Below are 26,487 nucleotides of genomic sequence, written 5' to 3'. Positions count from 1 at the left end.
TAAAAACAGTGATCAAAGCAAATGCCACTCTTCGTCTTCTCTTAGGAACAAATGATTCTGAGGTGGTAGACGGAGACACCACATCCCAACGTTCTCAAACTATTAAGGGGACTGGCTGCGGCAGAGTAGAAAGCAAAAGGTTACACAAAGTTCATTAGTAACATTTATAATATTATTAACCACTTATCCTACTTTACTATACTTGCATAGATGATGTTCTAAATTTTTCAACCCGCTTTTATTCTATTAGGGAAAATTCAGTACATGTATGTGTGTCTGAGGTACATGGAAGGCTTTTCACTGTGCCTTTCTACTACCACATTGGCCATAATTTTAAAGTACGAATTGTGTTACTGTTGTTAAACTGATTCAGGAATATCCTTCCCCAATTTGCTTTTTGATAGCATCAAATGATTAAACTGTCTAGGATAACTGAAATTAAGACGGGATAGGAATGACAGGGAAAAGGTGATCTCTAAGTGTTACATTAATCGTACATAGCATTAGAATAAGTCATCCAGTATTGATGGTTCATACATATTAAAATAAATGCATATTAATATTTCACAGTTAAGAATGTCTTCAATTGGTTCCAAAAAATAAGAGCTTACCTATGTAGAAAAGACAATTACTATGCATGATTTATCATATCAAATACATGGCTCTTTTGCAAAGCATCGTATCAATCTAAAAAAGAGTATGTATTTTTCAAATAAACACAAGATAGCCGATTAATTCTGAATAAGTAGTAACAACTTTATTTTAACTCATGTTGAAATGCAAAAAAAATTTTCAGCAACAAGATACAAGTATTATGTATCTTATCATTAACATCAGCTAATTAAAAACGAGGCTGAAAAGTTCAATATAAGTTTTTATACACTTGAATCTTGAAAATCAATTTCCCCAAGAACTAATCTTTAAATAATTTTTGTGGAATTTCATTTTCAAAAATGAGACTCACGTAAGTTACATCTTCATTTTTTAAAACTGAATGCAAAATTTACTGGGTTACAGTATACAATGATAAACTCTGACAACAGAAAAATTTAAATATAAGAATTTCTTTTCAAACATAAAGTTCACATACCGCAAACAGAAGACACTGTGTGATTTCATTCCTAGTAAGGAGTTAGTCCTGCATATGTTAGGCACTCAATATTTGTTCAACTGGACCTAAAATTTACATCATTCCATGAACACTTAAATAAAGTAGAGCTCATTAACTTGTATAAAAAAGGTTTGTAAAATACACTCATGTGTGCGGAAAGTGCTGTCTTTATAATCTGAGAACACTAAAACAAATCCACTCACCCACCCACCTTCTTTTGTAAGAATACATTGAATATTTTTATTTTATCCATCAAAGAGCATGCATGTCCAAGTCAGAATAATTCACCTCGTCAAGTATGCTTGGCTCTAAGCCAAGTATATTTAAGTATGTTGAGTTGGATTTTCACAATCCCTGTTCTATTTTAGTAACACTGGGTCATATCTATGACCCACATTTTATAAAGAATTCTGATTAAGATTTTAAACTTATGCACAAAATTTAAACGGGTAAATTATTAATTCTAATTTTGGCCATCTACGCTCTTATTTAGATCCAGTTTTAAAAAAACCAATAATGTTCATGACAACTTTTTGAGATCTTTGTTAATATTTTAAAACAATTTTATTATAACTGATGTCCTAAAAAGGCACTGTTTTCACATTTCATCATGCAGTAAATTGATCACATTTTTGAAAATTATCATTTGCTCTGTTAATCAATTGTCCTCCAAAGTAAAGCACATTTAAATGAAATATTTCTGCTAACCTGAACTTTCAACATTTAACTGATTTCTATTTCCAGAAATTCACTCTTTTTAACATACCACACACAAGCCCCAAACAAATACAGGTATTTACACACACACAGACACACACACGCATACACACACACACACACACAAATGATCACATTATTTCATGCAAGGTTCTCCAATTACCATTTCAAGACAATGACACATGACTACTATTCAAGGAGGTAACATTGGCAAGCCATATTATGGCACCTTCATTATTTGTGCTCCAAATATCAACACACATTAAAATTAAAAAATGAAAAGGCACAAATATAGTATTTCTAAGTGTTGGTCTAAGCAACAGTTACTCAATGATTATTTTTATAGTATGTAACATTTTAAACCATTCACTACTTTCTCAGAAAAAGCCCTGCTTAAGGTGACAAAGGGAAACAGGAACAGGCTAATAGTTCAAAAGGCTGGACAGAATATCTATGCCTATTTTGAAAGTAATGTATGTAGCTTAAAAATGAGGGGGAGGAGGCTATTAGAGCACTCATGTCAGAATACATTAAGTGTTTTTATCATTGCCTCAAGAACCCACAATACCAAAAATATACATAATAAATAAAAAAATAAATCAACTACCATATGATTCTGTTAGTATAATGGTAGGCGTTATATTATCTGAAAAGTGGACATTTCTACACACATGGATATTCTTACAGCACAGTGTTTGACATTTTTGGTACAAAATGTGCTACCAAACTAAAAAAAAAATCTTTATAATAAAATCCTTAAGATTTGCAATAAACTCTCGAGTAAGTAAGAAGAAGCTGAAATGTTCATTATATGGTATTTTTACTGAAGTCACTGTGGTTAGAAATATAGATTCAAGCGGTGAATTAATTCACAATGTGCCGGTGTGGTGTGCAATGGATATAAATGGATACATCAGTACTTTTCTGATATATAACAACATAATTCTATAGCCTGAGGGAATTTTTGTTTTCTTATAAGATCCTCGAAAAATCTTAAATTGGAAATGTATACATATGTATGTGTGTATGTGATTTTTAAAATTATAATATTGCAAACTTAAGAGGCTCAATCATATGACGGATTTAAGGAAGTGAATTTCTACCTCCCATAATACCCTTACACAGGATGAAGGATGAAGTCCATCACCAGGTAAGAATCTTTCTTCTATCCCAAGAGATTCTTCCAATTTCAAATTTAAGTTACCACGACAAAGAATGAAACTACATAGAAAGTAATGAAGACAGGTGAAAATACGATCTTTTTAAACTCCAGGTTGTTGTGGATAACAAAAGGTTATTTGAGTTTTTTCAATGTAAATATGAATCCCGATGAATCTGGATACATTAAAATTGCTTCAGTTAACACCTAACAAAGAGATAGCAAAAATAAGGTCTATTTGAAAACACCTCAAGCTTCATTTTTTCTTTTGTCCTGACTTCAAACATTAAATAAACAAATTATACAGATTTTTATCTGAAGAATAGTTATGTTTGCAAACATAGGTATATGCATTTTTTTCCAGTGACACACTTTTTCCCTTGTGGTCAAACATAAATCATGCCCTTAAGAAGCACATTGTCACCACCACAGTAAGTCAGATGTGGTGCCCCGACACTGACTACTTCTGCTTCTCCAGGACAATGCACCAGAACAAACCTCCCTTGAGAACACAACTATCAACCACTGAACGTGTATATGTATTTAAAGCTAAAATTCATTTATAATAAAGAACTGGCCCATGAAAATCAGTTTATAAATAGTTTATCCTGTTCACATTATGCAGAATTTCAGTATCATCCACAATGTTAGTACAGTAACTGAAACACAATGAAGAAAAACGGGGAGGCGGGGAGGTTCCCAGTGTGACCTGACATAGTCTAAGGGTTCTCTCCTTTGGTATGCATCTCCCACAGGCAAGTATCAGTTCACTATGTGAAGGAGAGTTGACTATCCAGGATTCATTTATTGTTCAGGTGTCTTTTCCAAAATGTGAGAAAATAGGAGTCAATTCAATAATGAGTATCTGTAATCCAAACCAATTTTAACTACAATCAAGGATACCTTTCTTATCTATTATCATAAACATCCCAGTTGTCTCCATCTAAAAATTTCTTTCAAAAGTTAAGACACAATTAATTATACCTTAATAATTCCCTCAAAAGCAAAAAAATATATGTACCATTCAGCATACAAAAGTTACACAGTAAAAGTGCATATATATCTTTCTTAATTGGCCCACTCATTAAATTTACATTTGGTCATCCTTACTTTTAACATGTACAGAATTCTTCATATAAATGTAGGTCAGTATAAATTAAAAAAAAAAATTACTTCCACACAATACATGCTTTCTTCATGAAATCTTAACCTCAATCAGTTCTTAATCATTGTAAACTTAGAATAAACCCACAGTTTGTTGGACAGTTAACATACAAGACAAACATCACAAATGTCACTAAAAATCTGGGCCAACTCATTGCATATTTGCCCCCTGAAATGAAAAATAAATTAGAATTGAAGCAGTGTATTGCCGTAACTTACCTTGAAGGTAAGAGGGTTCTCCCATATTTATAGAACTTAGACTGGAGACATTACTGGTAATCTCCAATACAAGTGCTTTTAAAGAGAACTTAGTTTTAAACTTTGAGATAGCATAGGACAAACCCTATAAAATTCATTTTTCTTTTTGCAAAATAATGGAAGATCCTTTTGAAACTTAATATCTTCAGTTATCAATATTACTGCATTATGGAGCTAGTGCAATTCTGCATAGCCTTGGTCAAAATGACAAGGCACAATAAAAAAAAAATTAAAGTATTATATGAACAAGAGAAGTCATTGAAGATAATTTAAGGCCTTGAAGTGAATTAATCAGTCTAATTTAAAGCTGAAGAATAAACCATAAATTATCCACCTGAAATGCAAGCAATATGCTTTTTCAGCTTCTGTTCTGTGGACAAAATAACAGAAACAACTCTTGCTTATGGTTTGTGTTTTAGAATCCTTCTGGACCTGGAGGAGTAAAAGTCAATTCCATTTTTCAACTGTTCATGGAAGATTTCAGGACTGTTTTAGCCGTTTGCGTGGAATGCCAAACTGTGGACACTGTGCAGATGCTAGTGCTCGAAAGGCTTCTGCTACTAAATGAGGGTGAGACTGAATCATGGACTTCCACCCCGATGTTTCCATTATGTCGGTTGCTTGGCTGAGAAATAGAATTAAAAAGATGTTTACTAAAGAGTACTTTTCAAAATGTACTGTTGCACTGCAAATTTCAAAATATTTGGACACTTTTTACCTAGGTATTCGAATCATTTGCTTTTATTAAAATACCATCTTTATCTTACTGGTATTTTCTGTGGCAACAGAAACTATTAAATTTTTCTGGAAGTTCTATTCCCTTAAAGCATGCGACATAGGTCTTCACAGTTCAACTCTCATTGTTACCATTTCTGTACCAGCTCTTTCAAGAGCCCCTTTCTCTGCTTTTATATGCCTCTTATAAGGCAGATTTTCTCTTGAGTTACAAATATTGAACTCTACTCTTCTCCCTTAACATTCATTATTCATTCTATCTCATCCACTATTCACAATTTTAACTATGAAATTCAATGATGTTAACTACTGATTTGCTAAATCCTAGGGCTCCACACAAAGTTCATTCCCAACCACTTGGTTTTCTCACTTGGATGTGCCTCAAGACCCATAAATTCAGGACTGTCAGATGAGAGCTCATCATCCCTCTCCCCAACCCCAAATTCTTCCTCCTACCTTTCCAGTCAGCTAAAACTTCCACCATCATCCAGTGATGCAAGCTAGAAATCTGGGAGTCACCATAGACTCTCCTCTCCAATCATCAAAACCTTATTTTAAGGTCTGAAAGGCTTCAGATATGTCCTGAATCCCAGTTTAAGGCCCACATCATCTCACGTTTGGACTATGACAACAGACTCCTAAGTGGTCTTCTAGTCTCCTGCTCCTCTCAAACTGAGCTTCCATAATGTTACCTTGGTAACACAAATATATGAGGCCCTCTTCATTGTTCCCCACTGCTCATATCCAAGTTCTTTAGAAAGACAAATACAGCATCATATTATGTTTGGTTTCTTACTCTACCCACACTTCCAACCCCCCTTCCATGATCTGGCATTTTATACTCTGACACTGAACTACTTATTGTACCCTATGTACACTATGCTCTCACCAAACAATAACAGTAAATAAATGCTCCAGCAACAAATCTAGTTACCCTTCCTTGCCTCATTTCTCTCCTTTATGCCATCTACTATCCAAGTCATATCTAAATACTAGATTCTCCCTTCAAAATATTTCTTACTTTCTTTTCTCTCTAGCCCCACTGTCACCAATCAAGTCTAATTTCCACCGCTCATCTCTTGCCTGAACTACTCCAATAACTTTCCAACTAGCCTACCTGTATTCAACCTTGTTTCTCAACTACTATCGCCACCGTAACCTCCCCACAATTCGTTCTCCATCCTGCATGCAGAGATTGTTAAAAACGCAAAACTAATCATGTCCCACTCTGGGTGAAAACCCTTTACTGGTCACCTACTACTCTGAATATCTAAAAATTCTAATGTTATTTTACATGGCCTTTCAGGATCTGACCTCTGCCTACTTTCTCCTGCTTCTTATTACCTACCTCCCCGCCGCAACACACACACACACACACACACACACACACACACACACACACACAAAGTATACTGCTCTTTCTCATTATTAAAACTTTGCACATCTCATGCCCTTTTTCTGGGGTGTACTTTTCTTCCTCTCTTCCCTCTTCTTTACCATGGTAACCTCTACAATATTTCTGGTATTTAGTTTCATAACAATTTTTTGAAAAGGCTTTCTCTGATTCCTAGATTAGGTTAAGTCTCTGCTATATGCTCCTAAGGGTATGCTACATATTCTCTATCATCACATTTTATTGCAATTACCTGTTTAATCAATCTGCTGCTAGACCATAAACTCCATGAAGGCAGGGAAAATATATGTCATGCTCACCACTGTATTCTCTATACTGTGCACTGTAACTTGGGAATTTACTGGATAATAAAAGATAAGTATCTGTCAAAAAAATGATCAACTACTACTTTACGCTTCTATACTTTGGTTCATGCTGTCCCTTTTGTCTGCAATGCTTGCTACTTCCTTCTTAGTTCTGCTAACTCCTATTTGTGTTTTAAGACTCAGCAATCTCTAGGAAGCCATTTCTAAATTTCCAGGGTTAGTCAAGTGCTTGTACATATTCTTCTATTGTATTACTTAGCATATTATAATGAAATGATATATTTATATATCTATCTATATTAGATAAATTTCTCAGGACCAAGAATTTCTCTTGAAATTATTTTTATATGCAGTACCCTACCTAGCATTGTACTTGACACACAGAAGATACTAGAGTAATGTTTGCTGAACTAAATAGTAGCTGATACCAACAAAACAATTTTTTAAGTTGGCAAACATCAAATTATTAGGTTGGTGCAAAAGTAATTGTGGTTTTTGCCATTAAAAGTAATGCCAAAATCTGCAATTACTTTTGCATCAGCCTAATACCAGTGTGTCATTGTGTTCAAAATTTCAATTAGTTGTTTAGAATCACATAGATACCTATTATACCTTTTTCATTTATTAATAAATATCTATTGATGAATATGAATACAGCTTCTCCAAGGGGGTACAAAACAAGCTATTTTTTGACACTGAAAAAGTTATAAAATGTAAAGTATTTCCTTAAGAGTAAAACTAGAGCTTGAAAATGGCTAAGTACAAAGGATCCTAAACTGACATTTGATGCTAATATATTTTAAACGCAAAACAATTTTTCTCTAGGATCAAATACCATGATGATATCATATTAGCATACACTGATCAACATATTATACAAGACAACCAATAATTTTAAAGTTTTTCTTTTTTTTTTTACTTTCAGAAAACAGAATCTACAAACTAATAGGATGAACTCAGTTAAACAACTTCACATATATCAAAACAGATTAAAGCAATGGGAAATAATTAAGTCAATAAACTAACTCATTTCATTCTTTAAAATATTTGGCCAGGTGCGGTGGCTCACCCCTGTATAATTCCAGAACTTTGGGAGGCCGAGATGGGCAGATCACGAGGTCAGGAGATCGAGACCATCCTGGCTAACATGGTGAAACCCCATCTCTATTAAAAATACAAAAAATTAGCTGGGCGTGGTGGCGGGCTCCTGTAGTCCCAGCTACTCGGGAGGCTGAGGCAGGAGAATGACATGAATCCAGGAGGCAGAGCTTGCAGTGAGCCGAGATTGTGCCACTGCACTCCAGCCTGGGCGACAGTGCGAGACTCCGTCAAAAAAAAAAAAAAAATTCCCAGTTTCTTATATCAACTTCTGATAATTTGAGGAAGTGAAATTTAAGGGTTTATAGGCAAAACTAATCAAAATCAGAAGCAAACACTTCAACCTATTGACTCCCCATTTTGATTTCAGATAATTACAAAGAATATTAAAGTCATGAAAAATAAGAGAAGGGAAAAAAGTAGAATAGTATGCTCATATTCACAAGAGTATGCTCATATTCACAAGATCCAGTCTTAGAAGATATAGCAACTATCCTACTCCTTATAGGTTCACTAGGGAAAAGGGAATATCAAATTGTTACCATTTTTGGAATATTAGGAAGCTAGTCTAATATAGCATATTACTCAAGGTACCTGGCTAACCTAAGAAGCAGTGAGTCAGCCTTCAAAAAGGCTTTCTCAGCAAATCTGGAGGGTAACATTCCTCATAAGAGTAAATGAATTATTTCCCACACTTTTTGGAATGTTTTTTGAAGGGGCACAGACTGGATCTCTAGCAATACCTGGACTCTGCTATATACCACATGGCATTATGCACTTAAGATATTACAGCATCTATCCGAGGTTGCATTAGAAGCTGACCTACAAGGGAGCACAGCCTCAGGAATCCACTAAGTAGTCTTTGTTTGTTTGTTTTTAATAACTGGCAGTTTGCTTCATATGACATCTGGATTCATACTTATTGTAGATGAACAAAAGGCTATGCAAACATTTAATTTCACTTATGCAGAGCAACTTTAAGTCAGAAACTGATGTCGTCTTACTTGCTGTTCCAGTTTTTCCCATCTTTACACCCAAGTTGTCGAAGTACACTGCACCTGCATTGAAGATTTAAACATACTTAAAAAAAAGTCCGGTGAAAAAATATTGAAGGTGTCATGCCCACTGAAATATAAGCATAGCTTACCTATTAATAAAGTCTATGGCTTGTGCTTTCAACTGTTCTGCACTGTGCAAATCTGCAAGGACAAGGGTATCCGCAACATTCTCTACTGAGAGGTTACTACACAAAGCTTCTTCGCACATGACCTTCAGCCGTTCCAGTGCATACTATCCAAAACGAAAACATAACCATTAAACATTTACTCCAACTAAGTTCCTGAATACATGATACATTTGTAACTTGGAAAATAAAGGTAAAGTAGATTATTCTTCACAATTATTTTAAAATTCTTTAAGTTACTGTTTTAACCTAATATGAAGAAAATATAAATGAATGTACTTAGAAAAAAGACTAATTTTGTTTAGGAAACTGCAATTTGCATAAGTGTATTTTTTAAAGTAGGATTTATTCTAAAAAGCTACCTTATTACTCAGTATTCTTAATAAATACACTTCTCTACTACTTCAAACACTAATGTGTACCACCAAGTATACTGCATGCTGCCACCACTCAGTATCGAAGAATGAATTCATTATAATGTCAAATAAATCATATTTACAACCACTAAACATTCTTGCAGTTATTAGTGTATGTTATGTAACATGCTGAGCAGCTTTACTACAGTATAACTGACACACAATAAAGTACACATAAGGTTCACACTCTGGTAAGTTTATACAGCCATAAAACCATCATAACTGTAGTAAATATACCAATCGTCCCCCAAAGTTTCCCCCTACCTCTTTGTAATCTTTCCCTCTCGCCCCACCCTAGGTAATACCCCTGATATGATTTCTATCACTATAGATTACTTTGCATTTTCTGGAGTTTTCTATAAATGAAATCATATATTACATATTTGTTTTTGTCTGACTCCTTCATTCAGTATAATTATTCTGAGAATAATGAATGTTATTGCCTATCAATAGCTCAGTCCCTTTTATTCCATCATACATAGATATACAACAATACGTTTCACACATTCAACTGCTGATGAATATTTGGGTTGTTACCAGTTCTTGGCTGTTACAAATGAAGCTGTTAGTCATATACAAGTGCCTGTATGGGCATATGCTTTCTTTCCTCTTAGGTAAAAACCTAAAATTGGACTCACTAGATCACAGTGTAAGTTTATGTTTAACTTTCTGAGAAACTGTTGAACACTTTTCCAACGTGGTTGTGCCATTTTACATTTCCATCAGCAGCATATGAGAACCCTACTTTTTCCATGTCTTTAACATATGAGAATCCTATTCTTCCACATCCTTGAGAACACTTAGTATGGTCTTTGTACTTTTAGCCATTATAATGATATGTAGGAATATCTCATGATGGTTTGAATTTACACTTCCCTAACGACCTAATGATGTTGAGTATCGTTTATTTTTGAGACAGGGTCTTGCTGTGTTGCCCAGGCTGGAGTGCAGTGGCACAATTAGGGCTCATTATAGCCTCGACCTCTTGGGCTAACGGAATTCTCCCATCTCAGCCTCCTGAGTAGTTGAGATTACAGGCACATGCCACCACACCAGGCTAATTAAAAAAAAAAAAAAAAAAAATTGTAGAGATAGGGACTTACTATGTTGCATTTGCTGGTTTCAAACTCCTGGGAGCAAGTGATCCTCCAGCCTAGGCCTCCTAAAGTGTTGAGACTACAGGTGTGAGCCACCATGCTTGACTAGAATATCTTTTAACGTATTTCAGACATTATTTCAGAAAATGTCTGCTCAAATGTTTTGTCTACTTTTAGAAATAACATTGTTTTCTTATAACTGAGTTTTGAGAATTCTTTATATAGTCTGAATACAAAAGTCAAATATATTCTGAATAAAAGTTGTTCATTAGATATCTGCTGTGCAAAATATTTCCTCCCAGTTTGTAGCTAATCTTTTTATTGTCTTTTGAAGAAAAGCAGTTGTAATTTTATTGAAGTCTATTTTATCATTTTTTTCTTTTACAGATTTTTTGGTGCCACAGCTAAGAAATCTCTGCCTAACCTAACATCACAAAGACTTTCTCCTATGTTTCGTTTTAGAAGTTTTAGATTTTTAGGTTTATGATCCATTTTGCATTACTTTTTTTTTTTTGAGATGGAATCTTGCTTTTTTGCCCAGGCTGGAGTGCAGTGGCATGATCTTGGCTCACTGAAACCTCTGTCTCCTGGGTTCAAGCGATTCTCCTGCCTCAGCCTCCCAAGAAACTGGGATTACAGGCACACACCACCATGCCCAGCTAATTTTTGTATTTTTAGTAGAGACAAGGTTTCATTTACCATGTTGGCCAGGCTGATCTTGAACTCTAGTGATCCGTTCACTCTGGCCTCCCAAAGTGTTGGGATTACAGGCGTGAGCCACCATGCAAGGCCTGCCGTATTTTTTATGTATGGTTTGAGGTACACATGTAAGCATTCAATTGTTCCTGTACCACTTGTTTAAAGATTATCCTTTTTCTACTAAACTGTCTTTGCACCTTTGTCAAAAATTAAATATTCATAATGCAATGGTCTATTTTCATATTCATATTCTTTATTCTGTTCCATTATTTGTGTATCTTGACACCAGTACACACTGTCTTAATTTCTAAAGCTTTATAGTAAGTCATGATATCAAGTAGTGTTAGTCCTCTACTTTATTCTTTTTTTCCCCAAAGTTATTACACATAAAATCTTAAATCAGCTTGTCAACTTCTGGGGGGAAAAAAAAAAAGAAAGAAAAAAGACTGCTAGAATCTTGAGAGGAATATGGTGACTCTACTATCAATTTTAAAGGCAACTGACATTTTAACAATATTGAGACTTTCAGTCCATGGACAAGATTTATGTACTTATTTAAGTCTTCCTGAGTTTCTTTTAGCATATTTTGTAATTTTTTTTTCTTTTCAACTTTTATTTTAAAATCAGGGAGATACATGTGCAGGTTTGTTACAGAGGTATATTGTGTAATGGACATAAACATGGAAACAACAGACACTGAGGACTCCTTGAGGGGGTAGAGAAGGAGGGGGGCAAGGAATGAAAACTTACCTATTATTGGGTACTATGATCATTACCTGGGTGATGGGGTGAATCACACCCTAAACCTCAGCATCACACAATATACCTTTGTAATTTTCAATGTGCAGGTTTTAAACCTCTTTTTTCAAATGTATATCTATGTATTTAGTACTGACGATGCTGCTATTGTAAATGGTGTTTTTAAGTTTTTATTGAGACAGTTACAGATTCATGTGCAGTTGTCAGAAAAAATAGATTCCATATACACTTGGTCCAGTTTCCCCAATGGTAACATTTTTCAAATGATGTGTATATATACACATATACCATCCATCGACACATAACACATGCATAAGTACATATATACACACATACACGCATATGTGAACTTGTATACTGAATGTGCTTTTATGATTGAGAACCATTGGCTTATACATTTTTCTGATGTTTTCTGCAGTTTCTCTGCCTTCAAAAAAATCATTACAAAAAAGTATTATAAAATTGTTAATATTGTTTTTGCTCTTTCTATGCTGTCATAATAAAAAACCATCTCTACATGGAGAGAATCAAGTTACATAATATCCAATATTTTTTCCTTTTTTTAAAAAAGGTCATGCACTACATCTCAAGACTAAAAATACCTGAAAATTACATATGCCACTGTGTGTGTTCTTTTAAATGGAAGTCCATATACACTCAAAACGACTGAGTTTACAGGTTACTCTCCCATGAAAAAAATCACTTCTTTCTGGTTCAAGATGCTTTCACATCGTGACTTCAAAAAAAAAATTTCATTTCCAGATTACCCTACTGTATGGTATTTTATAAAGCTCTCATGAGCCATCTACAAATAATACAAGTTATGTGGAGTTTGCAATTGATGACAGCATTCTATATAAATCAAGCTTGAGGGTATATTTTGGTTCCTTAAGACCTAATTACTTACTTTGTCTGCAGCTGCCAACAAGTTGTCAGCCATTTTGTCAAGGTTTGGTGCTCTCCCTGTGTAAATGAACCTCATCATTTCTTTAAAAACTTCAGGGTCTAAATCATTTATTTCCACTTGATTCTGATATCAAAAAACAACACAAAAAAGTTAAAAAAAATGCACACACAAATGAACCAAAGTGAATCTTTGACAGTAATTTAAAAGCCCTACATCTACACTAAAATAGTGTATAACTCAAATACACATATACAGATATTTCTAAATTCTACTTTAAAATTGAGGTAGGTACATCTTCATTAAGTACTTCGGCAAAGTGAAGTGGACAAGTCCAAGAGGAAAAGCATACACTATCAGAGAGGTGGGAACCGTGGCCAGCTGGACAGCCCATATCCAGATATTCAGACCAAGCCAAGCACCACCATGTGGAAAAAGGAGCCCCAAGTTTTCAATTAAAAACAGTTAAAGAAAAAAAAAAACCAAGTAAACAAACAGAAAACTATAAACCAAATAAAACACATCTGTGTTAAGTTTCTGACCACTATTCTAAAGGACACTGGCTATTAACCCTTTCTTTGTTGAATCCCTAGGTCCTAATACAACACCTAAGACTCTATAACAAACAGTTCTATTCCCAGAATTAATCAAAAGTAGGGCAAGCTACTAGAGGTAACAACAAAGCCCACTACCTCAGAATTCTCCCATTTGCAAAAATGGCATGTATTATCACATACTGGCACTTCCTTGCTTACCTGAAAAACAGTCAAGTCCAAAGAGGACTAGTGCTTTTTTACTGCATGTTTTTGTATTTAGTTTCTTTGCTGAGATAAAGCTAAATATCTAACTAAATGACAGCAAATTTTTCTGACCCCTTGATGTCAACAGTATATGATATCATTGATGTCTCCCAACTTGGAAGTGATCAGAAGGCTGATCACAGCATCTCCCCAAACCAAAATTTGAGAAAGAAAGCAGTTATTTTATTGCAGCATCTAGTTCTGCAGAAAGAATAAAATTGAGCCACATGAATAAACTCTGGAGTTGTCCAGCTGGAGCCGTACGGTCCACAAGTTATGCAAACAGCAAAGAATTAACCTCTGCTCTCTAACATAACTACATTTCATGATGACAAGTGAAAGAGAAACATCTGGGGGAGTCAAGTAGGTAACATCCTGATTACAGTTGGTATACAATAATACTGATGTCATCTATGTTATTTTTGTTGCTAGAAAACAGACTCCAAAAATCAATCCATAAAGTCTACAAAGGCAGAATATATACCTTGAACAGAGACTTCTCAAATAGCTACGGACCAGAAGAGTCCTTTGGATAACTATCCTTTTGCATAATAACTATCTAATTTACCTACCAGATGGGCAGAAAAAATAGCTGTTCCCTGGAATATTCACTGCACATCCACATTGAGCTACATCTATTATTCTATTATAGAACACATTTTTTCCTATTTGTAAAAATTTTCCCTGCTTATCACAGTATGACAATGAGAACATTGCACTACTACTTTTAAAACATACACCCAACTACTTTACCTTTATATAAATTAAATATTAGCCTTTAAGCCATGTTTACCTTTTTGCTTTCTTCCATTTCATGTTCAAACATGGCGTTAAAAACTGGGGATCGAGCTGTAACAAGATTATGCATCATTATTTTATGCATAAATGTATTTTTTAAATGTATTATATTACCCCATAAGTAGAAAGTACCTGCAAGCACAGATTTATGAGCTTTAAATTCTTGTCCTCTCACGAAAAAACTGCAGTCTGTAAATCTTGTGTTTTCCCAGAGATTACCTAAATCTTCTGCTAGACGACACTCAGGCACCTTTAAAGTATTTGTATTAGTATGTCCTGATATGTTTACTGAATCTTGGACCACACTCACCTAATAAAAAAGGAACAGCAAGAAAAACACTTTCACAAAGTAATATCAATAATTAGTTTAAGTCTATACTTCAAATTTTTTTATGTTTAAGATTATTTGGATAATTCAATGTACTCCTAATCAAAATTTATAATATCTAGAAACTGAAATTAAAAACACAATTTAAAGGAGAGAAATGAAAAAATTAGAAATAATATAGATCTTTTTCAATTTATGTAAATAAATGGCTTATCAATTGGTCAGAATGCTTATTAATTACAAAAATACTTCTCAATAGAAAAGCCACAATATGATATAAAAACTCAAACAAGAATACACCTTTGTGAGGTGGAGAAATAAATTTCTTTTTTATTTTCTTACACTTCAAACCTATCTACATTTAAATTTTACTATATGTACATAAACATAGTATTTTGTTTAGAAGTCAAAATGACTTTTTACAGTATAAAAAAGGTGATAAAATTACAGTCTATGATATGCAAATTGAGAAGTGTTTAAAGTGTTATTCCTAATGTTTCACTTCTAGTAAAACTAATTTAAATACATATTAAACTGATTTAAATGTTAAGGTACAAAAACTTCCACAAAAGCAATTGTAATTATTAAAGTTCATGAAAATCTTTTATGGAAGATGAACAGCAAGAGCAATATAATTTAGTTCAATTTGCAGACCCTTATTTACTTAATAATCAATAAAAGTAGGTATGATTACGTATTATTTTTATGGAGATTCCAATATAATATAGATTAAGTTATTTCCCATAAAAGATGACTACATACTGAATATCCTAAAACACTACTAAGTCTTGCACACCACTTTTTAAAAAATTTTATTGATTTTTTATTTTTGAGACAAAGTCTGGCTCTGTCGCCCAGGCTGGAGTGCAGTGGTGTGATCTCGGCTCACTGCAACCACTGCCTCCTGGGTTCAAGTGATTCTCCTGCCTCAGATCTCCTGAGTAGCTGGGATTACAGGTGTGCACCACCATACCTGGCTAATTTTTGTAGTTTTTAGTAGAGAAGGGGTTTCACCATGTTGGTCAGGCTGGTCTTCAACTCCTGACCTTAAGTGATCCACCTGCCTTGACCTCTCAAAGAGTTGGGATTACAGGCGTGAGCCACTGCACCTGGCTGCACATCACTTTTTTAAAAAACGAATTCTACTATGCTATTAACAATGTCACACTACATTTAATACATGTAAAAAATACATTTAAAGAAAACACTACCTTAACTAGTAAGTAAATGTTTCAAAGTAAATGACTTTAAAACAAACAAACAAAAAGTGCTGCATTACTCATCTATTGCTGTTTTCAACTTCTAAGTTTTGGGATCATTTGTTACGCAGCAATAGACAGGTGCATTAATTTAACAATATTTCATCAGGCTTTTATTAAGTAAAATATAAATAAGAACACACATACATACAGTAAACTATGCAGAAAACAGAATCAGAAATAAATTTGCTAAACTACCAACATGCTAACACAAAGTCTAATTATGTAAAATGTCTGGAGAAGATTAAGTCTCAGAAGTCCCAATACATCCAAACATACAAACATGTATCTCATGTGAATGAACATACACCTCTAAAGAAAAACCAGAAAATTTTTATTTTTCTGAGGATATTTTTATTAACCACTTTTGCCCTAAATTTACATATTAACCGTTTGAAATCATATGTGTCATAGAAATCATCCAATCTATTCACCTTATTTTATAAAGAGACTTCAGACCGTGCTAAAGACAAGGTAAACAAAGTGTTCCAAACCACATTGTGCTGGCTTGTACGAAAGGAAGACTACTCCTAAATCTCCAGATTCCTTTTCTTTTCTTTTTTCTTTTTTAGACGGAGTCTTGCTCTGTTGCCCAGGCTGGAGTGTAGTGGCGTGATCTAGGCTCCCTGCAAGCTCTGCCTCCCGGGTTCACGCCATTCTCCTGCCTCAGCCTCCCAAGTAGCTGGGACTACAGGCGCCCACCACCATGCCTGGCTAATCTTTTGTATTTTTAGAGACGGGTTTTCACCGTGTTAGCCAGGATGGTCTCAATCTCCCAACCTCGTGATTCACCCGCCTCAGTCTCCCAAAGTGCTGGGATTACAGGCGTGAACCACTGCGCCTGGCCCAGATTCCTTTCTTTATGGCTCTTTGTGCAATATTTTTTTGATATTTTTAAAAATTAGCAACATTAACACAATTATGATCAAAAAGCATTTATTACAACAATCTTATGAGATGTTTCTCTAAGTATGGCAGCCACAAGCTATTGTATAAACAAATAAATCTGCCAATAAAGGTTCTCCTATCTTATCAAGTTTTTAATCAAATTATGTCTAAAATTTTAATAACTATAAAGAGAAAAAAAGTTTCACTAATCCTTACCCAACTGCCCTATTCTACTACACATTATAACCTAATGATATAGACACAAAAAATGTTGGTGTTAATATTCAAGGTTTCGTAAGGGATCAGCTCTTTAGACCCTAACAGCATTTATTTGTTCATATCAAGCACTGCTCTTGAAATTTCTAGAGAGAAAAAACTGGATCTGTTCAATGGCTTGCATGATCTATACAGCAGAGTTACAAAATGTGATGATGTATTTAATTTCAGAAATGATTTCTTGAATTCTATTTACAGTCTCTTAACGAATTCAAAATAACTTAATTAAAAATTTGGTAAAAAAATCAGGTAATAAAAGGATTAAAAAATAAAGACAATATTATCACAGATATTGATATTATATTTGTATTCTGTATAAGCAAGAACAATTCAGAAGATTTGTATTATTGACATACCTATCTACATAGTATTATCACAGCAACCACAAATTTTAACTAAGACACATAATTAACACTTCATACTCCAAAGAGTATTCAAGAGACTACTTATAGAGCAGAAATTAATGATCTAATTAAAAATTGACACATGCAATAGATTCTGATTTTCTTGATACCTATATTTAAGAAAATGTTAAAAATTTGGTTTTATCTATTACATACTCAAATGCAGGTAATGAATACTCTTACTGAATGGAACCTAGAATAAAAAATTCAGGAAAAAGGCTGAGATTCTTTTCTGAGGTCAAATTTATGCTTCTTTCACAAAAAAAAAAAAAAAAAAAAAAAAAAAAAAAGAAAAGAAAAGAAAAGAAAAGAAAAGAAAAAAAAGGCAAATGTGCAATCCTCAAAATTGTTACATGTTGCAAAGCAAAACCTCAAAGTCATTTGACAGTCCTTTTTCAAATTTGCTTTTGGCTCAACTCAAAGAATATAGTTTAGAGTGACAAGGAACATTTGAGGGATCTAATCTGTGACTATCCTGAAAAATGTGGGTCTCTTCCAATGTAGAGCTAACTATTGGTTCCAGTTTTTGAAATCTGAATTTTCAAACTAATTCTAAAAGCCAGGAATTTCCAGTGCTGCATAGTACTACAATTTTGCCATTTTAATCAACTAGTCAAACACCCACCACACTGGCTCCGAAGTGAGAAACTTTTAACAGTCGAATTTCACATGAATATCTTCCAGAATAGTGAGTTTTAGACTTTTTGACTTTCATAGACTGGTGTCATTTTTTTAAAAATCTGGTGACAGAAATAGGGTAGTCAACTTTTCATTTTGCCAAGAAAGGGCTTTTTAGAAAATAAATCCCAACTTCCACCCACTATCATATATAATTATTTTAAAACAGAAAGACTATCTGCTATGATTTGAATGTATTCCACAAAGATCATATGTTGGAAATTTAATACCTAACGCAACACTCTTGAGAGGTGAGACCTTTCAGAGGTAACAAGGTCATGAGGACTCTAACCTCATGAATGGATTAATGTGTTTACTGAGACAATGGGTTTATTAAAGCGAGTCTGGCCTGCTCTCACACACACACACCCTCCTGCCCTCCATCAACCCCCACTCTTCCCGTCACCTCTTCTCTGTCTTTCTCACCATGTGATGACTTCCACCATGTTATGATGTGAGAAAAAGGACCTCACCAGATGTAGCCTCAATCTTGGACTTCAAAGCCTCCAGAACCATGAGCCAATAAAAATTCTGTTCTTTTAAAATTACCTAATCTCAGGTATTCTGTTAATGGCAACACAAAATGGACTAAGACACTATCTTAGCAAAAGATAAACAGGATGGGATAAAAGATGTGTCCTTAAAAATGAGCTAGTTAAACCTCATGAAATACTTGTTTATATATATTTTATCTGTACATATATTTTTCCTGTATATCATGAAATGGCATGGGTCTGTAGACTATCAGAGTATTTAAAATCTGTTGGATTTCAAAAGATAAATTAAACTAACCAGTTTTCTAGTTATCCTACTTATTTCTCAATTCCTGTTTTCTGTGTCACTTTGGGAAAAGAGGGCAGAGCTGCTTACACTGCTACCAATCTCTTATCTCTGGCCACTTTTACCACTGTAGGGAACTTGCAAGATTAAGTTATGTTTTGTGCAAAAAGGGTAGCACCCAACTGCCTTACCTGTCTACAGCACCACTTGCAGGGGAGGGGGAGGAGGCAGTTCTTTAGGAAGGGTAGTGCAATGCTTCCTCCTTTTCTGCAAGCAGTGCTGGAGATTCTGTAGAAGGAAGGGCATCCGTGAGCGGGGTGGAAGAAACAATGGAGGGCATGAAGAATGTTAGTTAAAAGTACCTTTTGCCCACCTATGCTAAATACGGTGCCCAGGGTATAATTATCTATATCAGCAAAAAGATGTGTATTTCAGGATCCAAAAATGAATCTGATTGATGCTAAATTTAAAATACATGTCATGTTGGGTTTTGTTTTCGGGGGTCACTAAGCAGGCAGCATATGGATACCAAGCATACAAAAAACAAATCTTAAACTTAATTTCAGCCTTATTTCTGAATTTCTTGGTTGTCTAGGTTCCAGCACAGTGTACTTAGGAAAATATCTGTAAATACTATTTCAATTCTGAAAAAAAAAAAAAAGTATTTTCTAAAGAGGTTCATTTCTAAAACTATTTTAGCTGGTCATTTTTTGTTTTTGTTAAAATTGGATTAAATAGTCTTCAAGATCCTTTCTGTTCTAAATTAACATTTTAAAAATTTACATGTTGAAATTTAGGATAACTGCTAAAATTCTGGAAGACTCTACAGTAAGGATGCTAAAAATTTTATATGGCATAACCTATATTTATTTAGCATACTACTTAGAATATCTGCCAATTAGCAACAAATACTGTCTTCTTCCCAATTATTTAATAAGACTTGTGCTATGTGCTTTGTCAACCAAATAACTGTATTCATAATAAATTCATCATACAGTTAACTGGTCTAAGTAAAAAATAAGATGCAATTATATAGTCCCTGGGGGCATATTTCAATTATTCTTCTGACATAATGTCATACAATTAGTTTGTAATCTTGTCAAGAAATCTTATACACTTACTGTAAAAAGATTACAGCTAACTTACAGTTAAATAAGTTATTATACTCCTGACACACTCATCTGTCCATGATAATCTGTTGAAATATATCTACTGTTGAATACTTGATAAAAATCTTTTCAACTATATTTCTTATGAAAATTATCAACTGCCTTAAACATTTTGATAAAATTGTTACTGATGTATATTCTCTATAAACTGTACTGGTTAAAAATATAATCCTTGAATTCAGTCCAAAGGTGAATCTCAAAAATTCATATAGATAAAACTACCTAACGATAACATGACAAAAGCAAATCCAAACATCAAATTAGGACAAATCATAAGTGTACATTATCGGCAGAGGCAATGGTAGTAACTTTCAAAATATGCCATTCTATGCACATAATTACACCTTATAAGTTTGTCAATAGACACATACATATCTTAAAAATTTGAGAACTATTTCTTAGAATGCTATTTGATTAGATTAATCCAACTGCCTGAATAATCAGAAAGCTTCTCAATGTTTTCCAGGTACTTCTGGGTTCAAACTGATAAACTCTCAGTAATAATGTTGAATACAATCAATCTGAAAATTTTTTTAAAAAGTGACAATATATGTCAGTTATTCAGAATGAAGAAAATATTTAGGAATGTTCACATATTCACATTCACAGTCTTTTCAAGAGAAGAAGGATGTAGTGTTGTAGTATAAGTGTACACACAAATTATAGCTAGAAATACGACATGTTTCCAGACTGGGTTATTACACTGATTTGTAGTCAAGAATTTTCTACAGCTTTTTCTAGTCAAAAATTTACAAATGAAACTTGATGAACTATACCAATTAATTTTTAAAGGGTTATTAATCCAGTTTATACTTTTGCCATATCACTAAATAAACCATGGGGTTCCTTAGAATAAAAGATGTACCCACCTCACAAAATAAGGTAAGCTTGTCATCTGGTAAAAGACCATTAGCTTCGTCAAGCAAAAAGTCCCTTCTAATGAATTTTTTAAAACCCCAGTCCTTCCCTTGCACAAATCGATATGCTCTTTGGCTTTCTGGTGGAAAACAGAATAGAGTTTAAATAAAATAAATATCCAAGAGACTTTTTAAACATGGTAACACAGTTAAATGTGTGAAAACAGGACTTGCCAATACATCCATAATAAAAATTGCAGATATTTGTGTTTATAAATCAAATGTCGTAAGAGTTTTAAGTCGGGTAGACACAGTAACTTCTCATGCCTACTCAATTTTGGCCATTGTCAATGAGCTCAATTTCAGACTTCTGGATCTCAAATAGAAAAGTCAGATCAAATGTCATGGAGAAGGAAGAGACCTTTTTAACAATCTAGGCCCTAAAAGACAATGAAATAGGATCAAAACATGTTGGTACAGGCACACTACTTATCATCTAATCTCAGAATCTGGTAAGAAACATACATCTTATTTCCTGCTTCTCCCTTTAAAAACGGATGTTCTAAATACCAAGGCATGTTTAAGCTTTCCTGGCATAACCATCCCACTGATTTAAGTTTTATCCAACTATAGAAAAATTCATGAACCTGTGAAAAAGCTAAATAAAGTCCTTTATCATTCCTAAGTCTCCAGACATAACCTCCTCTCCCCTAAAAAGAATTTTTCATAAAAGTCCAAAAGATGCTTTTCGTGTAATTTGTAATAGATTTAATACATATCTGAAGTAAATATTTCAAATGCCTAAGGTACTCTATAACAACTATACACTAGGCAGTAAACAAGATCCTCTACAGAAAGTATTCATCATCTATTATACAAAGAATAAAATGGAAGTGGAAAATTAGTAATCAATCTACCTGAAATACTCCACTATCTTAAGGTAAGACAATGTGAAAATATATATTATGTTAGCAATATATTATTTAAAAATGTATGTGAATGTGAATTTTCTGTAATCAAGTTATTTGATTCTGTGATTCATTTCTAGAAAATATTATTCTTCTGCCATACACAATGTACATTTCCTACATCACTCTTCTATTATGAAGCTCAAGGCTACTGCATTTCAGCTGGCTATATATGTGAATTTTGGACTGAAATTAATAAGCCCTGAAACTAAGAAAAACGGCTCCTTTCAGTCAGTGTTCAATCTACTGCTCAAAAAATTCTAGTGACAAAATATCAGGGCACTCTATCTCTTTCTCACTGTTCTTCAGATTTTATTACCTGGCAAAAAAAGGCAAGCGAGAAATGTTTCCTGAGCACCTATTATATATACCAAGCACTGAACCAGGCACCTTGCCCTAACAGCAACTATTTTTCTAAGTGACAACTAGGATGTCATTTTAGGACATGAAGAAGTAATATTATTAACCATTTTTACATGTTTTACAAAGTCTAAGACTCAGTAAAATAATTATAGCTCTCTGCTGGATTTAAATAATGGTCAAATTAAAAGTTTCAGGTTAAGCAGATTTTAGTGGAAAAAAGTCCCAGACTTTTCCAGGTAAAGGTGCAGAAGAAGTCACAACATGTAGTTACAGAAATGTCTTCACTCAGTTTGCAAATCACTTACCCATTGCTTTTGTTTCTTCCCTTTTAGCATTCAGAAGGGAAAATTTGAATTTTGCTCGAACTTCACTTTTGGGACAGCTGACTAAAAGCAAATACAAGGACAAGTAGTCTTTACTTTCATCATCTAATCCCTTTGGGTTTACCCTCAGGCACCTAAAATAAAACAATAAGCTCACATGGAGGAATATAATACTTGAAAAGCATGAGAGAGAGAGAGAATACTGAAATCATGTGTTAATATCACAAACAGCACTCCTGTCAACATCCTCACAGTTCTTTATAATTCCCCACATGATTAGGAATATATTACCAATCTAATATGAAATTATATTAATACTCATTCAGGAACAATAACAACAACAAAATCATGAGCAGATGATGATCACATCAAAAACAAAAAACAAAAATCCAAAGCAAACAAAAATCTTACCATTTCATTTTGTCACTTGGGCCAGATGAAAATGTTGAACTTTTTAACACTTCACCCATTTCCTCTCGACAAAAACTGAAGTTATTAATGGTCCACATGTAGGAAAATTTTACTACTTTAACCTAAGAGATTCAGAAAACCACTTTTATAATGATGACGCTAATACTTTTAACTTGTTACATGTTCAACAGCCTATGATCCAGTCTTCTAACACTTCTAATAACTATGGCAAAGTGTTTCACAATAATATTCTCAACATACTGTAAAATTTATAAGTGACATAAAGTGAGGGATTTTTAAGAGCATGTACCTGTGTGTAACACCAGCTTTCTGCTACGGGACCAGTAGACATATCTCCAGGTAGAGGTGGGGTGGGTTCCCGAGACATTGCCACTTTATTGTAGTCTTTTAGGATTTACGTAGTACCCCACACAGTTGACTACCTTACCTACAAAGGAAAGGAGTCTGATGTACTGATTAAAAAGTTTAAATGACAGAATCAAGAGGGAAGACATATTTAAATAGACATGAAACAATTACTATCCCAAACTAGATTATGAAGGAACATGTGACAATTTTAAATAAATTTAATGATTTTGAGAAATATAAAATAAGTTTTTGTAACATATAACACTTGAAATCTAAACAAACATAGTATTTATAGATAAGATTATTTTGTAAAGACATGTTCTCCAAAAAATCACAAATTTTAAAATAACGTATAGTTTAAGAGTAAGAGCATATACACAAAATCACAAAATATCTTGGAAACATAATGACATCAGTTAATATCTGGCTTACCTTCCTTCACCCTTTTATTGACATCATCATGAAAACGAAAAGGTTTGCAAAGTTAGAACTATAAATACTAGTTACCCATCTGTCAGACTACAGAAGTTTTCATCAAGCAAAACACAGAATGGAATGTAACAGGTAATTAATGCTCTGTAAGAAGAAATACAGACTTTCTACGAAAGTTTACGTCTATCTTATCAGGTTCTCTGTTAAGACTTTCATCCCTAACAGAGTGCTTCTTACCGAGATGTACTATGTCATAAAATTTCCTCCCAGTTAGCTGTACTATACTTGTACTATAGCTCGTACTATATCCAATGGGATGCACAATTACCTCTTCATAATCTAATCAGGATATTAGTGACCAGATGTTGCTGCTTTGTAATTTAATAAAAGAAAGAGGCACAATCAGAATAAGCTACATAAGCAGTGCACTCTTGAGGTGCAAGAGGGTTTCAAGATTACATGACAATATAAGTACTGAAGTCTGGAGAACCCTATGCTACCGCAGATAAAACAGACTTTAAGACAAAAATTGTTACAAGAGACAAAGGATATTATATATTGATAAAAGGGTCAATTCATCAAGAAGGTATGACAAGTACAAACATACATACACCACATAATAGAGCCCCAAAATATATCAAGCAAAAACTAACAGAATTGAAGACAGAATAGACAATTCTACAATAATACTTGGAGACAGCGATACCCAACATTCAATAATGCATAGAACCAGGAAGATTGATAAAGAAATAGCAGACTTGAATAGCAGTACAAAATAATTAGACCTAATAGCCATTTCACCCATCAACAGTAGAAAACATATGCTTTTCAAAAGCATGTGGAACATTCTCCAAGACAGACCACTATTGTTTTCTACAGAGTTGGGAGTAGAAACAGAAGCAGAAACAAAAGTTGAATATTTATTTTAGGCAAATTCATAGTTAACTAAATAAATGTACTGAAAGAGTAATGATTATTAGACTTATCTGTTAGAAAAATCTCTAGTAATATAAGAGAAGGATGTGTCCTGGTCAATACTTTTGCCAGTGACTGTAAAGAAACCTGATAAAATAAACCATCATGACCAATTTCAAAAACAATAAACCAAGAAAAAATATCTGAAATGCATATAGCACATAAAACTAATTTCCTTAATATATGAAGCATTTGTACAAATAAAACAATAAGTAAATAACTCACAGGAAAGAAACTTATAATTAGAAAAATAAAAGTTAAAACTAAATTAAAAAGCCACTTTTTCCCTATCAAACTAGGAACAATCCAAAAGATGAGTGAAAGTGTAAGGAAAGGTGCTCTCATACTTTTCTTGTGGGAATACAAATAGTACAATAATCTCCCTTATTATTTCCTGGTGAGATTTCTGGCAAGAAGGGAATGATGCTAAAATACAAGCTACCAATTTCTAAAAGTATAAAAATGCAGAGGGTGTTACTTGATTTCCATGAAAGCATTTATATGATTTCTGGCAACTTGCATTGATTTCAAAAACATTCACACACACAAAAAAATGATGAGATGAGCAAGCATTTCACAGAAGAATGATTACCAAAAAAAAGAAAAAGAAAAAGTTTACCCTCACTTGTAATCAATGAAATAGAAAAAGAACTCATATCATTTTCTACCTATTGCATTGTCCAAGATTATTTTAAACTGTCAAGCCCTACAGCCAGCAAAATTGCAGAGAAGCAGATGTCACTATATTGGGGATAAGGCTTTGCTATAGATCAATTTTATAATTAGTATCAAAAGAAATTTTGTCAGATTCATCCTATAAATACATCCTAGGAAAATGATTACAACTGTGAAAAAGATAATTTTGAGCACAATATATTTCTGTAATATTAATACATGGAAAATGTGCAACCATTAAGAGTGTATTAAATTTTCTTAATGACAGGGAGAAGTGTTCAGGATATATCTAAAAAAAATCAAACAGAATGCCTAACAGGACATTGCTTTTATAAATATAAATAGTATATGGAGGTACTGGTGCATAAAGAAAAACAGACTGGCAGGTGGAGGCACTGAGTTGCACTTTGGCATTTCAGTGATAACGTCAAATACATCTAAATATTAAAGGCTATCTCTGGGTGATGAGCTTTTTTTCTTATTTTTATTTATTTATATTTTATCAATGTGTTATGTTTTAATTAATACAGAAATACAAGTAATTATTTTTAAAGGTAGTGGGAAACATGGTTATTTTCAAACTCATACGGACCACAACAAATATGTAATATCTTGTGTCTATGTTATTATTTAAGTAATAGATCCTGGGGTAGAAGGTAAAAAGAAAGAAATCAAATAAAACGTTAACCTGAATCTTTAAGCTTTTATAAAAAGA

At 33.6% G+C, this 26,487-nt stretch overlaps 1 protein-coding gene across 1 annotated transcript; it reads right to left on the bottom strand.

Annotated features, from left to right (window-relative positions):
- Positions 1-738: 738 nt before the first annotated feature.
- On the bottom strand, positions 739-23,771 carry SPOPL (speckle-type POZ protein-like). The gene is made up of 10 exons (XM_011995103.1): positions 23,632-23,771; positions 23,322-23,443; positions 22,893-23,044; positions 21,269-21,396; positions 14,750-14,927; positions 14,613-14,668; positions 13,023-13,145; positions 9,109-9,251; positions 8,966-9,019; positions 739-5,034 (listed from the first exon to the last, which is right to left on the bottom strand). Exons 1-10 carry the CDS (start codon positions 23,707-23,709, stop codon positions 4,890-4,892), a joined length of 1,179 nt encoding a protein of 392 aa, XP_011850493.1. The 5' UTR covers positions 23,710-23,771; the 3' UTR covers positions 739-4,889.
- Between the last annotated feature and the right edge of the window lie 2,716 nt (positions 23,772-26,487).

Source organism: Mandrillus leucophaeus, unplaced genomic scaffold, assembly GCF_000951045.1.
Source record: "Mandrillus leucophaeus isolate KB7577 unplaced genomic scaffold, Mleu.le_1.0 Scaffold471, whole genome shotgun sequence".
Classification (NCBI taxonomy): Eukaryota; Metazoa; Chordata; class Mammalia; order Primates; family Cercopithecidae; genus Mandrillus; species Mandrillus leucophaeus.
This window is presented reverse-complemented; position numbering and strand designations above follow the sequence as displayed.

Coding starts and splice junctions, on each gene's coding strand:
- SPOPL (XM_011995103.1), bottom strand. CDS start 23,709: ATGTCTCGGGAACCCACCCCACCTCTACCTGGAGATATGTCTACTGGT. Junction 23,444..23,631: donor AAAGCTGGTGTTACACACAG/GTACATGCTCTT, acceptor TGAATCTCTTAG/GTTAAAGTAGTAAAATTTTC. Junction 13,146..14,612: donor AAATGGAAGAAAGCAAAAAG/GTAAACATGGCT, acceptor TTTTGATATCAG/AATCAAGTGGAAATAAATGA.